Source organism: Ammospiza caudacuta, chromosome 11 (genome assembly GCF_027887145.1).
Source record: "Ammospiza caudacuta isolate bAmmCau1 chromosome 11, bAmmCau1.pri, whole genome shotgun sequence".
NCBI lineage: Eukaryota > Metazoa > Chordata > Aves > Passeriformes > Passerellidae > Ammospiza > Ammospiza caudacuta.
Genome location: NC_080603.1, coordinates 27,005,020 through 27,017,349, shown reverse-complemented (window position 1 = coordinate 27,017,349; position 12,330 = coordinate 27,005,020). Strand labels below are relative to the sequence as shown.

The 12,330-nt window shown below is 48.0% G+C and overlaps 1 protein-coding gene across 2 annotated transcripts in view; it reads left to right on the top strand.

Moving 5' to 3' along the window:
• Window positions 1-12,330, top strand: part of MME (membrane metalloendopeptidase) — a 35,132-nt gene that overhangs the window by 8,298 nt on the left and 14,504 nt on the right. For both annotated transcript variants that reach the window (XM_058812532.1, XM_058812533.1), the window contains 10 exons: window positions 798-959; window positions 2,005-2,085; window positions 2,777-2,872; window positions 2,974-3,092; window positions 3,778-3,843; window positions 6,408-6,542; window positions 7,857-7,958; window positions 9,497-9,633; window positions 9,720-9,813; window positions 11,574-11,702. In XM_058812532.1, the coding sequence (XP_058668515.1) occupies window positions 798-959; window positions 2,005-2,085; window positions 2,777-2,872; window positions 2,974-3,092; window positions 3,778-3,843; window positions 6,408-6,542; window positions 7,857-7,958; window positions 9,497-9,633; window positions 9,720-9,813; window positions 11,574-11,702 (1,121 nt within the window). The remainder of the gene's footprint in view (window positions 1-797; window positions 960-2,004; window positions 2,086-2,776; window positions 2,873-2,973; window positions 3,093-3,777; window positions 3,844-6,407; window positions 6,543-7,856; window positions 7,959-9,496; window positions 9,634-9,719; window positions 9,814-11,573; window positions 11,703-12,330) is intronic.

Sequence of the window (12,330 nt, the reverse complement as noted above, 5' to 3'; positions counted from 1 at the left end):
TTTTCTGTGGCAGACTCTGTTCTGGCACACTGGTGGTAGAAGCAGTCTGGGTGGAACAGGAATCGGCACGGGGGAAGCCCAGGGGGTTTGGGCAGCAGCTGGGAAGCTGTCACCAAGGAATTGGATTTCACTGAGAATCCCTGTCACGACTGCTCAGTGACCGGCCAGTCTTGGACAAGCCACCCCAGGGAGTCACAGGGATAGCAAGAGGCAGTAACAGCTCTAGAGAAAAATGGGGAGCAGCTATAATAATGAGTGTAGCTTCCAGAAGGCGTTAATAGAAAAACCTTTCCTGACAAGAACTGAAATAGTCCAACAAAGTCAGTATTTGATTTAAATAGCCAAGATTTAGTTGAGTCTAAATCATACTTAATTACCAAAATTACATTACAGTGGATAGTTAACCTCTGCTATGCCTTGTGCTTTTAATGTCCCTTTTCACCACGTTTCAGTACAAAGAAGGCTAAGTGAAGGGTAAATGAAGGGTAAATGAAACATCCTACATTTTATTTAGAACTGAGTGACCACTCACAGGGAGCAGGAACATCTGTCAGTTCCCCAGCAGTAAACACAGCCAACTGGAGAGTGTGGAACTGTGGTCAGCACAGGAACTGCAATTCCTTGTTCACTGCTGAGAACTTTGCTTGCTCTAGAACATCCCAGTACGCTCGAGCCTGTTCTAGACTGAGTACATTTGTGCCCTCCCTCCTGAGAGACAAGGAGCGAGGTGCAGAGCGTGTGCAGAGCGTGTGCAAAGCGTGTGCAAAGCGTGTGCAAAGCGTGTCTGTGTGCTGCAGCTGCCAGGATCCTGGAGAACATGGACCCCAGCGCCAGGCCCTGCCAGGACTTCTACCAGTACGCGTGCGGAGGGTGGCTCAAGAGGAACGTCATCCCCGAGACCAGCTCCCGTTACAGCAACTTTGACATTTTGAGAGACGAGCTGGAAGTTGTTCTGAAAGGTCAGTGCAGTTTGGGGACTAAATAAAGTTTCTGCTTTGCCTTCCGTGTTATCCCGAGAAGTTGTGGTTTTCTAGCAAAGCTCAAAGTACTGCCAGATATTTCAGGTTTTTGTGTTTGGTTCAGGACAAATGTGCCCCAAAGTGTTTGCTTGGAGAAGGCTCTGGGAGTGTGCTGCTGTGTGTGACACTGGAGCAGGGCTGGGCAGACCTGCCCTTGCTGCTATCTGCAGATCAGAGCAGCTGCAGTCGCCACCCTGAGCCTGCCCAGCGGCAGCACCTGGCAGGAGGAGGAGGAGGAGGAGGAGGAGGAGGAGGAGGAGGAGGAGGAGGAGGAGGCCTGTCTGTGTGCACATCAGCTGAAATGCTGCAAGCTGCTCCCTGGCAGCCCATGCCCTGCCTATCTGTGTTCCATCAGACAGCCCAAAGAGCAGGGAAGCTGTTTCCCTACCTGCCATATCAACAGTATCACATTCTTCACCATCCCTTTTCTCAGGTGAAAATAACAGAGTCCAAGAAGGCATTCTGTACTCATGTAACACTCTCCAGCCCATTCTCTCCAGGCTAAATATCCTTTTTTTTTTTTACTTTGCCTATCTCCTGGTTTTGCCAGCTGTATCTTCACACAATAGCCTGGCTGTTTAAAACCTGTCTCTGAGGAGTCAGAGCGTTTGTGTTTCCCCCAGGGACCCTACAGAGTTTTGTACTGGCTCTGTTCCACATCAGCACAGACTGCAGCCACTGCAGGGCCCTTCACCTGCAGAGCTTTCCCCTCTGCTGAAGGGCAGAGCCTCCCTGGGCTGGGCACGGAGCTCTCCTGGCACAGCCCTGCTCCCCAGAGCCTGCCAGCATGGAGCAGAGTGACCAGAATGGAACAGAGTGACCATGGCAGAGCAGGAGTGACCAGCACAGAGCAGGAGTGACCAGCATGGAGCAGGAGTGACCATGAGAGAGCAGGAGTGACCATGGCAGAGCAGCAATGCCAATGACAGAGCAGGAGTGACCAGCACAGAGCAGCAATGACCATGACTCTCTGTGTGTGTTCCAGATGTCCTCGACGCCCCCAGCACCAACGATATCCCAGCAGTGCAGAAGGCCAAAACCCTCTACAGGTCCTGCATAAATGAAAGTAAGTGTCCCCGAGGCCATGGCCTGCAGACACCCCAGCAGCACACAAAGGGCAGACAGGCAGCTGCGCCTGTGTCCCATTCTGTGCACCACTTCTCACATAACATCCTGAGTGAAAACTGAAATGTGCCTATTCTATAGAGCCCAGTCAGAATGTCAGCAGTAACGCTGGTATTGCACCTCCTGCTTTACTGCCTCAGGTATTTTAGGTAACTCTTCAGTTACTACTTTGCTGCAGATATATAAACTCAAATCCTTTCTGTTAAATGGGAATTAACTTCTTTTGTAGAAACTAGCAGGGATGAGGTGAAAGCTGCCTGGCACACCAGGCTCTGCCACTAGAACAAAGAGCAGTGAAACAGTTTGCAGGACTTCCTAAATCATATTTTTATAGTTTCTGTAATAGCAAGAATACTTTTCAAAACTATTATTTCAAGCTATCTGCAGAGAGAGAAGAAAAGAGACAGTACTTCAATGTCATGGTCTCAAGGATCTGCATATGCTGTTTGTGACAGGAACATTTTTACATTAAATGTTAAAGCACAGTCATACATCACAGCAAACTGCTGCTGTGGTGATGGGGGAAACTGTTCTCAGCTTCACTTTTCTGAACTCATTATAATATATGTTATAATATATAACATTTGTGGGGTTTAAAATGTCACGGTAACTCATTTTATTTTTTCCAAAAGCTGCCATTGATCTCCGAGGTGGAAGTCCTCTAATTAGCTTATTGCCAAATGTGTCTGAGTGGCCTGTAGCAACAACTAACTGGGATGATTCCTATGGTAAGATAACCTGTGCTTACTTCCTTTTAGTTAAAATACCTGAATTATTTAATTTATTGCTTACTAAAAATAGAGACTGACTATACCTTCCATTTGCTTAGGTACTGCTTGGACAGCTGAGACAGCTATTGCACAGCTCAACTCCAGATATGGAAAAAAAGTCCTTATTAATTTTTTTGTTGGCACAGATGACAAAAATTCCACAGCACATATCATTCACGTAAGTCTGCCTGGGCGCCTTGTTGATCACAGAAGTGCAGCAAATAACTGGAAGCACAGACATAAAAGTTGGCAAGGAGAAACATCAGGGATCTGGGTTTGACCTGAGCACTTTGTGTGAATTTGTGAGTTAGTGTGGTTTTCAGCTGAGACTCTGGGTTCCACAGCTCCCTAAGCTGACAGCTTTGTTCTGTGTGCTCAGACACTGTCGCTGCCAGGGGGACAGGAGAGGCAGAGACAGAAAGGTCATCTCTGAAACCTGAACATGAGCAGGGCAGGAGCTGCTGCCTGCTGGGATGGAGCAGAGAGAGCAGCAAGGGCCAGTGCCTCCTGCCCGGGGTGGATGGAGCCCCACGTGCAGGGAGTTCGGGGATGCAGGAGCTGCCCAGCTGCTCTCTGGGCTGTTCTGTCACCTGTGGGTCACCTGTTTGAACACTGGTGCCACTGCCTTGCACTGCTCAGCAACAGGAGAAGAAAAAGATTGGAAAGAAAGCCAAAAAGTTTAACGAGAATGAAAATAGTTAAAGGTGGGCCATTAAAAAAGGTGGGCAACAGGGCGAGAGAGGAACGCCCCTGTGGCCAGAACATGACCTGTGCAGTGAAGCCTCGGCACCTGCAGTTACCAAGGACAGGGCAGGCTCTGCCATCTCCCTTAAGCATTTCTCTGTTTCTCTCTGCATTCACAGATCGACCAGCCGGGGCTGGGGCTGCCCTCCAGGGACTACTACGAGTGCAGGGGTGCATACCAAGAGGTGAGGCACACGCAGGGACAGTGCTCCTGCTGCAGCCTGTGCTCTCCAGGCAGCTCCTTGGCTTTCGGAGACCTTTTGGAAGGAGATAAACACGGAACAATTTAGCTTTGTTACAGAGCCTCGCAGCCGGATCAAGAGCTGTCCCCTGAGTGTCAGGGCTGTTTTTAGGCAGAACACGAGTGGCCATGGCCAGCCCTGTTGTGTCACTGCAGAAAGGAGGTCACCTCTGAGCTGTGACCCACTGGCAAATGCTGCAGGTGAACTTCAACCAGGAATAGGCTTGGGAAGAAACACAGAACATTCAGAACCAAAGAGACAACACTTTGCTGCATGAAAGATCTGAAAAGATCACAGTCTCCTTCAGCAACTGCTGAGCACAAACACAGCAGCAGAAGGATGTGATAGCCCAGAAATGGCTCAGATCCCTGAAACCCCACATGGTCTCCTTTAATTCTTGTTTGCTCATTACTTGTGCGGGTCTCATTAACCTGTTAGCACTGACACTGTATCCCTGTTGCTAATCTTGGATGTGCTCTAAGTCCTTGAGAGCTGAAGGGTGTCTGTGCTGAAGTCATGGAGCTGAAACTGCTACCACAGTGACCTTTAATTAACCACATTCCTTCTGTGTAATTAAATGCAGAAGCATGAGAAAGTGTGCAGGCCATTTGGGCTTTGGAGGTATTTTGCTGATGTGCCAACAGTTAATGGTGATTACATTTAATTACAGATCACATGCTCATTAAGACAATCATTGCCATCTGAACTGCCCATTCCATGTGAGATGGCCTTTAGGAGCTGACTCACACTCTGTGCCTTCCATGTGAGCGTTAACTGCAGCGCTGAGAGACAATTCCTGTCCTCTGACCTACCCGAGGGGCAGCTGGGCACCGCTGGAAAGTGGAGGGGGAAATACAGTTGGAAAACAGCATTATCACTGCAGCAGGCTCCCAGTGTCCCAGTGTCACTGCTGCACACCAGAGCTGTTCCCTGCCAGCCCCTCTCTGCTGCTCCTGGCTCTGCTGCCTGCTGCTGTTCCACTGCAGGAGCTGCACACAGCAAAGCCATCTCTGCCCCCTGCCCCTTCCAGGGCTCTGTCCCCAGCTGCACTGCACCCCACAGCCACAGCTGGAACCTGCCAGTAAGAGAGCTTCAGAATCTTTCTCTCCTGTGAGATACAGGATGGCTCTGCTCACACAGGAGTGGTTCCAATGTCTTAAGCTTCCACTGGAATTGCTGAGACTATTTATACAGTGCAGATGAAATTAGCTGATTTAGTTCTTTGCTAGCTGACTTCAGAGCTGCACTTAGCAGAAAAATAAAGTCACTGATTGGTACCTAAAAACCTCTGTTAACTTTGAGGTAATAGCTATATTGAATTTCATTTTTACAGTGCTGGTATGCACCGACTTGCTGTAGCTCTCAGTGGTTTCATGGGCTTTTCTATTTCTGAAGTGATCTCTCCTGCTTCTAACTGGCACTGGGAGCCTTTTGGGCTGCTGAGCCCTGTCCCTGTGCCTGTCCCTGTCCCTGTTCTTGTCCCTGTCCCTGTCCCTGTCCCTGTCCCTGTCCCTGCCAGCAGCCCCAGTGGGCACAGCCCCAGTGGGCACAGCCTGGCAGGGAGGGTGCCCAGGAGGGCACAGGGAATGGCTGCTCACCTGCAGCTCTCATTAAACAGGTGTGTCCCCTGCCTCAGGAGCTGAACGTACCAAAATACTCCTATCAGTAAAGCTGATGGCATGCACACCTTATTAATCCTAGCTTTAATCACTGCTTTGGTAGATTACATTGCACAAAACAGATTTTTTATTTGATAGCTGATCCAGCACTATGCATGTTGGTTTTTTTTTATTTGCATTGAAAAGGAATATTGAAAACAGCATTTCTGCTGATAGAAAAATGAGTGTGACTTAACAATGAGGAACTAGAATTACAAATAATAATGGAATTACAATAAAACAGAGGTTCCATAGAATACAATGACACCTTAAGATATTTGGCTGTGTGGCATTTCAGAGAATTTGCTGCGGTATTTACATTCTTACCATTGCTGAACTCTTTAATGCTAGATTTCATATAAATTGTCAGTAGTACACCTAACTCTGAATACAGCAATGTGAGTTCTGGCTGTTCCAAGGAGCACTGGGGGAGGTTCACAGCTTCTGGGAGAGCTTTTCCCACAAAGCCAATTCCTTGGTTTATGTTCCTGGGAACACAGCTCTTTGGAAATGGTATTTTTGGAACTTGTAATTAAAGTGAGCTAGAAAAAACATGGGTGATGGTTTAAATATGGACATACAAATGTCTCATTCTAAATAATGAAAACAGTGCAGTCATTGGGAGTGTTCAGCTTTGAGCAGTGCTCCAGTTACCAGCAGTGCTCCATCAGGAAATGCTCACAGTTAAATTCTAGTTGTGACCTAACAGTAATTCTGATAAAATTGACCTGTTTGAAGAAGGAATGAGAACTGCAGTTCGTAAAAATGAAGGTGAAATCCCGAAGATAATCAAGGTATGCTCTCCTTGGAAGAGTTTTATCTTTAAACTGTTCCTGTTTTTTCCTGCAGGCGTGTTCTGCCTATGTTGATTTCATGATCTCTGTAGCTAAACTAATCCGACAAGAAAGAAATCTTCCTGTCAATGAGAGTGACATTTCTGCACAAATGAGAAGAGTTATGGACCTGGAGAAAGAGATCGCCAATGTAAGAAAAACTTCTTTAAACTATCCTTTAAACAATTGAGCTTTTCCACAATGCCTAAGAGAGCCGACAGTGCGGGGAGTGTTTAACCTCCTTGCTGCTGCTGCTCCGTGGGAGCAGAAATGCACAGAGCCTGTCACACCTGAAGGAACAGCTGTGCCCTGGGAGGAGCAAGGGAAAGTATTCGAGGCAGCTGTTTCCCAAACAACAAAATGTTTATCCTGACCTGCTCACAGAAGGCCTGCAAGAGCAGAGAGGGACAGATTGGGGTCTGGTTAATGTGGTCAGTGTGGTTTAGAGCGTGAGTTTTGGAAATGCTGGGGCCTCTCCTCCCTTTGTCCCGTTTCCCTGTGGGCTGTTTGGAGCCCAGAGCAGCAGATCCCCAGCCCTTGGCCTGCTGTGAGCACAAAGTCCTGTTTGTGCTGCACAAGCTGCTCCACAATGCTGATTGTTCCAAGGGCATTTTTTACCAAGCACTGTTCTCCCTCAAAAGAAAGGGACAAAGGAAAAATAATATCATGAATTTGACTGTGGAGGAATAGCGAGGGTTTGAATGTGCATGGAGAAAACCAAAGGCATTCATGAGCAAACCATGGCTTATTATTGTTAACCATTGCAGCAGGACCTGAAGCTGAGGATGACCATGAAACAGGCTGAATACATATTTTATAGCTTCAGCTATACACTGATAGTAAGGTCTCATACTTGGGAAAACCATTTATGTAAACTAAACCCATCTGACTTGGATTTCCTTCCTTTTCCTGAGAAGCACACCTCTGGGCTTGGATCAGAGATGGGCAATTATTATCAAAAAGGGAATTCCTTGAAGACAGGCTTTGAAGAGCGGGATGAGAGGAGCTCGTGCCTGCAGTGTCCCTGCTGTGGTGGGGTCCAGCTGGTGCTGGGGGAGCTGCCACTGCCTAAAAGGGATTTTAACCTTCCATCCAAACTCAGCATCAGCCTCAGTGTGACTGAAGAGAGCTGGCATTGTGCTCTTGGGAGTTTGTTTAAAAAACACAGAAAAACCCCACTGAATACACAATAGAATTGGGAAGAGGAAGCGGAAGGGAAGGATAAAAGGAGGCTTGGCATAACTCATTTTTCAAAGCACTTTAAAAGGGTGAAATCTGCTGCTGTGGATGCAGATGTTGAACTCAGCAGTGCAAAGTGCCAGTGCCCAGAGCAGCACAGGGCTGTGTGAGCTGGGGCTGTGGGTCACAAAGAGCACACAGGGCAGCAGTGCACCCTGAGCAGAACCAAAACTCCTGGGAACTCACTCAATACACTCAGTGATTCTCTCCTGATTAACTCTGACAGGCAACAACAAAATCTGAAGACAGAAATGACCCACTTCTGCTGTACAACAAAATGACCTTGGCACAACTCCAAAAGAACTTCTCACTGGTAATCAATCATAAGGTGAGTGATCAATAACCTGGTATTTAACCTCCAGTTTATCACTGATGGGATTAAACAATGAAGCCTGGATTTTTTTTTCTGTTAAAGACATATTTGCAATTGAACAGGATCCCTGATGGGCACAGTCTTTCTTGCTCTTCTGATGACACTGAACTGTATGCACATTCTGTACCCACTGCTTCTCCTGAAGGCACATCTTCCCATCGGCCTCACATAAAAAGGTGGAAAAGTGCAAAGGGAAAAACCATTTCCAGTGGGAGGCGTCTCTGCCCATGGCAGGGGGTTGGAAATAGATGATCTTTCAGATCCCTCCCGACCCAAACCACTCTGTGGTTCTCTGATCTGTTCCTTGTCCCCCTGGGTTCATGGCCCAGGACTGGAGTCCAGCCTGCAGCCACCAGCTGCCTCAGGGATGTTTAGTGAATACTCAGCCCCATCTGTTTGTCCAGAGCTGCAGATTCAGAACAAGAATCCGGTTTGCCCAGCATTGCCTCTGTCATTACTGCTCGCAGGGCAGGCAGCAAGGAGCCCAGGCTGCCAGGGCCATGCAATGGGGCAGCTCTGCACATCCCTCCCACTGCAGCTGCCCCGGGATGGGGCAGCTCTGCTCCCACCCTGAGCCATGTGCTGTTTGTGAGGGCAGCCTTTAACCCACGGCACCGGAGAGCAGCTGAGAACCAGCCCAAGCTCTGCCAGCACAGCTCTGTCCCCCCAGGAACACGATGTCGCACTGAACGTGGGCAGGTTTTGTCCTCATGACTTTTATTGAGGTTTGTGAGGCCAGTGAGGTGCCATGAAGCACTGTTATTCCTGGCACTTGTTCGTATTCACTGCAGTTTTATTGACTTTAATTCTCTGACAGTTCCCTCCTGCCTGGTTTAATTGGTTTCATAATTCACTGTCTCCCACAGGTGTAGTTGGTTACCATTACAGTCATCCTGTCAGAAAACAACAACTCCTGTCACAGAATGGCATTGCCCTGGTTATTATTAGTGCCTGGGGGGTGCTGCAGATCAGCACTAATTTAAATTTATTCCAAAATGCTCAAAAGACACTTGATGGGAGCTGGTAGTGTTGCAATGTCTAAGGATAGAACAGCAATTATTCCCAAGATTAGCCTGGAGTTTGCTGCTTCTCTCCCAGACCTGCAGTGACTGCTCCTGAAAGCTCATCTGCTCTCCTCAGCTACTTCCACTTGTCTGATGGAAGACATTACCTCTTCCAATAAACCTTTCCAAAGACACAGGCAGGGAACAATCACTGACACTTTTTAAAGTAATAGGCAGAAACTTTAAAAATTAAAAACAAAATTGTGCTAGTTTGAAATCAAAGCAATTTCTCTACCCTTTCTGCCAAACACCCCCCTATGTTAACAACATTTCTAGATCTATAAATGATCTCAGGCCAGCTATTATTACAATGACCCTGTTTATAAGTAGTGCAAATATTATGGAAACTAAAGGCAGACCAGCTGTGTCATGCAAACATACTTAACTGTTTACGATGGAACCATATCATAATGCATATTGATTTTCCAGGACTTCAACTGGTCAGAATTCATAAATGCCATCATGTCAACTGTGCAAATCAACGTTGACAACACGGAACACGTCATTGTTTATGACCCTGACTACCTGCTCAACCTCAGGTCTATTCTTGAAAAATACTCTTCCAGGTAGGTGTGGTATTTGCATTTTCTTTCCAGAAAACTTCAAAAGCCTCAGAACATCACCAGCTTATTATGATTGTTGTGTAAAACAGAGACCTTCAGAATTACATGGCCTGGAGATTCGTCATGGACCTTGTCAACAGCCTCAGCAGGGACTACAAGGACACGAGGAATGCTTTCCGTAAGGTGCAGAAATTCACCTCTCCCTAACTTCTAATGATGGCTTTTGTGAGCCACAAAAGATAGAGTTTTTTATATAGGTGTAGTATATAAATATTTAATGTATTTTGGATTTTGCACACAAAAGCCAGATGTGTTTGCTCTGCTGGAGCGTACCTATAATTTATGGGATTTATGCCTGATAGCTGAGTGGATTTGAAAGCACTGCTCTGGTACCTGGTCTCTTGTTTTTCTGAATCTAAATTAATCCCCATTTTGGTATCGGAACAGCCCCATTTATTTGCACAGGATTACAGTTCTGACTGACTGGTTAGAAACTCCTCATCATCCAGCGGAATATATTCAAGGCCAACATTATGGACCCAATCTTGGTTTCCAGTCATTCAATCCTGCTGACAGCTTAGTGCTTTTAAGGAAATGCTGAGCAATTTCAGCAACTGGGCATGGAAGTTCTTTGTATTCCCATAGCAGAACTTATTCCTCTGTAAGAGTTTTCATGGTAATCCTAGTTAGAGAGTGAGTCCAGCTAAGTGCCCTGGATGGGTACGGACTGGGTGTGGGCATGGAGGTGGAGGAGGCCCTGTTTCACCCTGTTTGCCCTGCTGTGTGTCTCCTGTTTAGCCCTGTTTAGCCCTGTTTGCCCTGCTGTGTGTCTCCTGTTTAGCCCTGTTTAGCCCTGTTTGTCCTGCTGTGTGTCTCCTGTTTAGCCCTGTTTAGCCCTGTTTGCCCTGTTTATCCCCGTTCAGCCCCGTTCAGCCCTGTTCAGCCCCGTTCAGCCCTGTTTAGCCCTGTTTAGCCCTGTTTAGCCCTGTTCAGCCCTGTTCAGCCACATTCAGCCCCATTCAGCCCTGTTTAGCCCTGTTTATCCCCGTTCAGCCCTGTTCAGCCCTGTTCAGCCCTGTTTAGCCCTGTTTAGCCCCATTTATCCCTGTTCAGCCCCGTTCAGCCCCGTTCAGCCCTGTTTAGCCCCGTTTATCCCTGTTCAGCCCCGTTTATCCCCGTTCAGCCCTGTTTATCCCTGTTCAGCCCCGTTCAGCCCTGTTCAGCCCTGTTTAGCCCTGTTTATCCCTGTTCAGCCCCGTTTATCCCTGTTCAGCCCTGTTCAGCCCTGTTTAGCCCTGTTCAGCCCTGTTTATCCCTGTTCAGCCCCGTTCAGCCCTGTTTAGCCCTGTTCAGCCCTGTTCAGCCCTGTTCAGCCCCATTCAGCCCCATTCAGCCCTGTTCAGCCCCATTCAGCCCTGTTCAGCCCTGTTCAGCCCTGTTCAGCCCTGTTTAGCCCTGTTTAGCCCCGTTTATCCCTGTTCAGCCCCGTTCAGCCCTGTTCAGCCCCGTTTATCCCTGTTCAGCCCTGTTTATCCCTGTTCAGCCCCGTTTATCCCCGTTCAGCCCTGTTCAGCCCCGTTCAGCCCTGTTCAGCCCTGTTCAGCCCTGTTCAGCCCCGTTTATCCCTGTTCAGCCCCGTTCAGCCCTGTTCAGCCCCGTTCAGCCCCGTTCAGCCCCGTTTATCCCTGTTCAGCCCCATTCAGCCCCGTTCAGCCCCGTTTATCCCCGTTCAGCCCCATTCAGCCCCGTTCAGCCCCGTTTATCCCTGTTCAGCCCTGTTCAGCCCCGTTTATCCCTGTTCAGCCCCGTTCAGCCCCGTTCAGCCCCGTTCAGCCCCGTTTATCCCCGTTCAGCCCCGTTTATCCCTGTTCAGCCCCGTTTATCCCCGTTCAGCCCTGTTTATCCCCGTTCAGCCCCGTTCAGCCCCGCTGTGTGTCCCGCAGGCGCTCTATGGCACCACCTCCGAGAGCGCCGTGTGGCGCCGCTGCGCCAACTACGTCAACGGGAACATGGAGAGCGCCGTGGGCCGGCTCTACGTGGAGGAGGCCTTTGCTGGGGACAGCAAGCACGTGGTGAGGCCCTCAGCCCTCAGCCTGAGTGTGTCGCGCCGATTCTTTAACGTTTTCCAAGCCTTCTGATGTTTGTGTTCTCGTAACGAGATTTCTCGCACACTTTCTGTCAATAACTCATTGTTTCGCGTTCTTTTGCGGAAGGAAGGAGTTTGTTAGACTGTTGGTTTGTCCAGTGTCACTGGAGAGGTGGCACTGTCACCCTCCCATCCACTGTCACTTTTAGAAATCTATAAATGTTAGAGTCAGAAAATAAACTTCCCTTTTCTCACCTTGAGAACAGTGGTGTGTGCACTCGTGTTGTTTCGTGTCCTCTAGTGACACGAGTGCACTCCATCAGGGGCACTAAGTATTTAACAATACTCTGTATTTAGTATTTTAGAGTATTTAACAATACTCTGTCTAGTCTTTTTTCCAGTTTTCACAGGAGAAGGTACCTTCATCACCACCATGAGTAACAGGAGTCTCCTTGAGCCAGGTCTCATAAGCTCTTGGAGGTCTATTGCTCACCTAAGATAGATCAGCTACCTTTGGAGGCATAAAAACAGCAGGATAGCTTCTGTTGCAGTGTTAGAAACAAAAAGGTTTAATAAAAGGCAAAATAACAAACAAAAAAAAAAGCCAAGTGCAA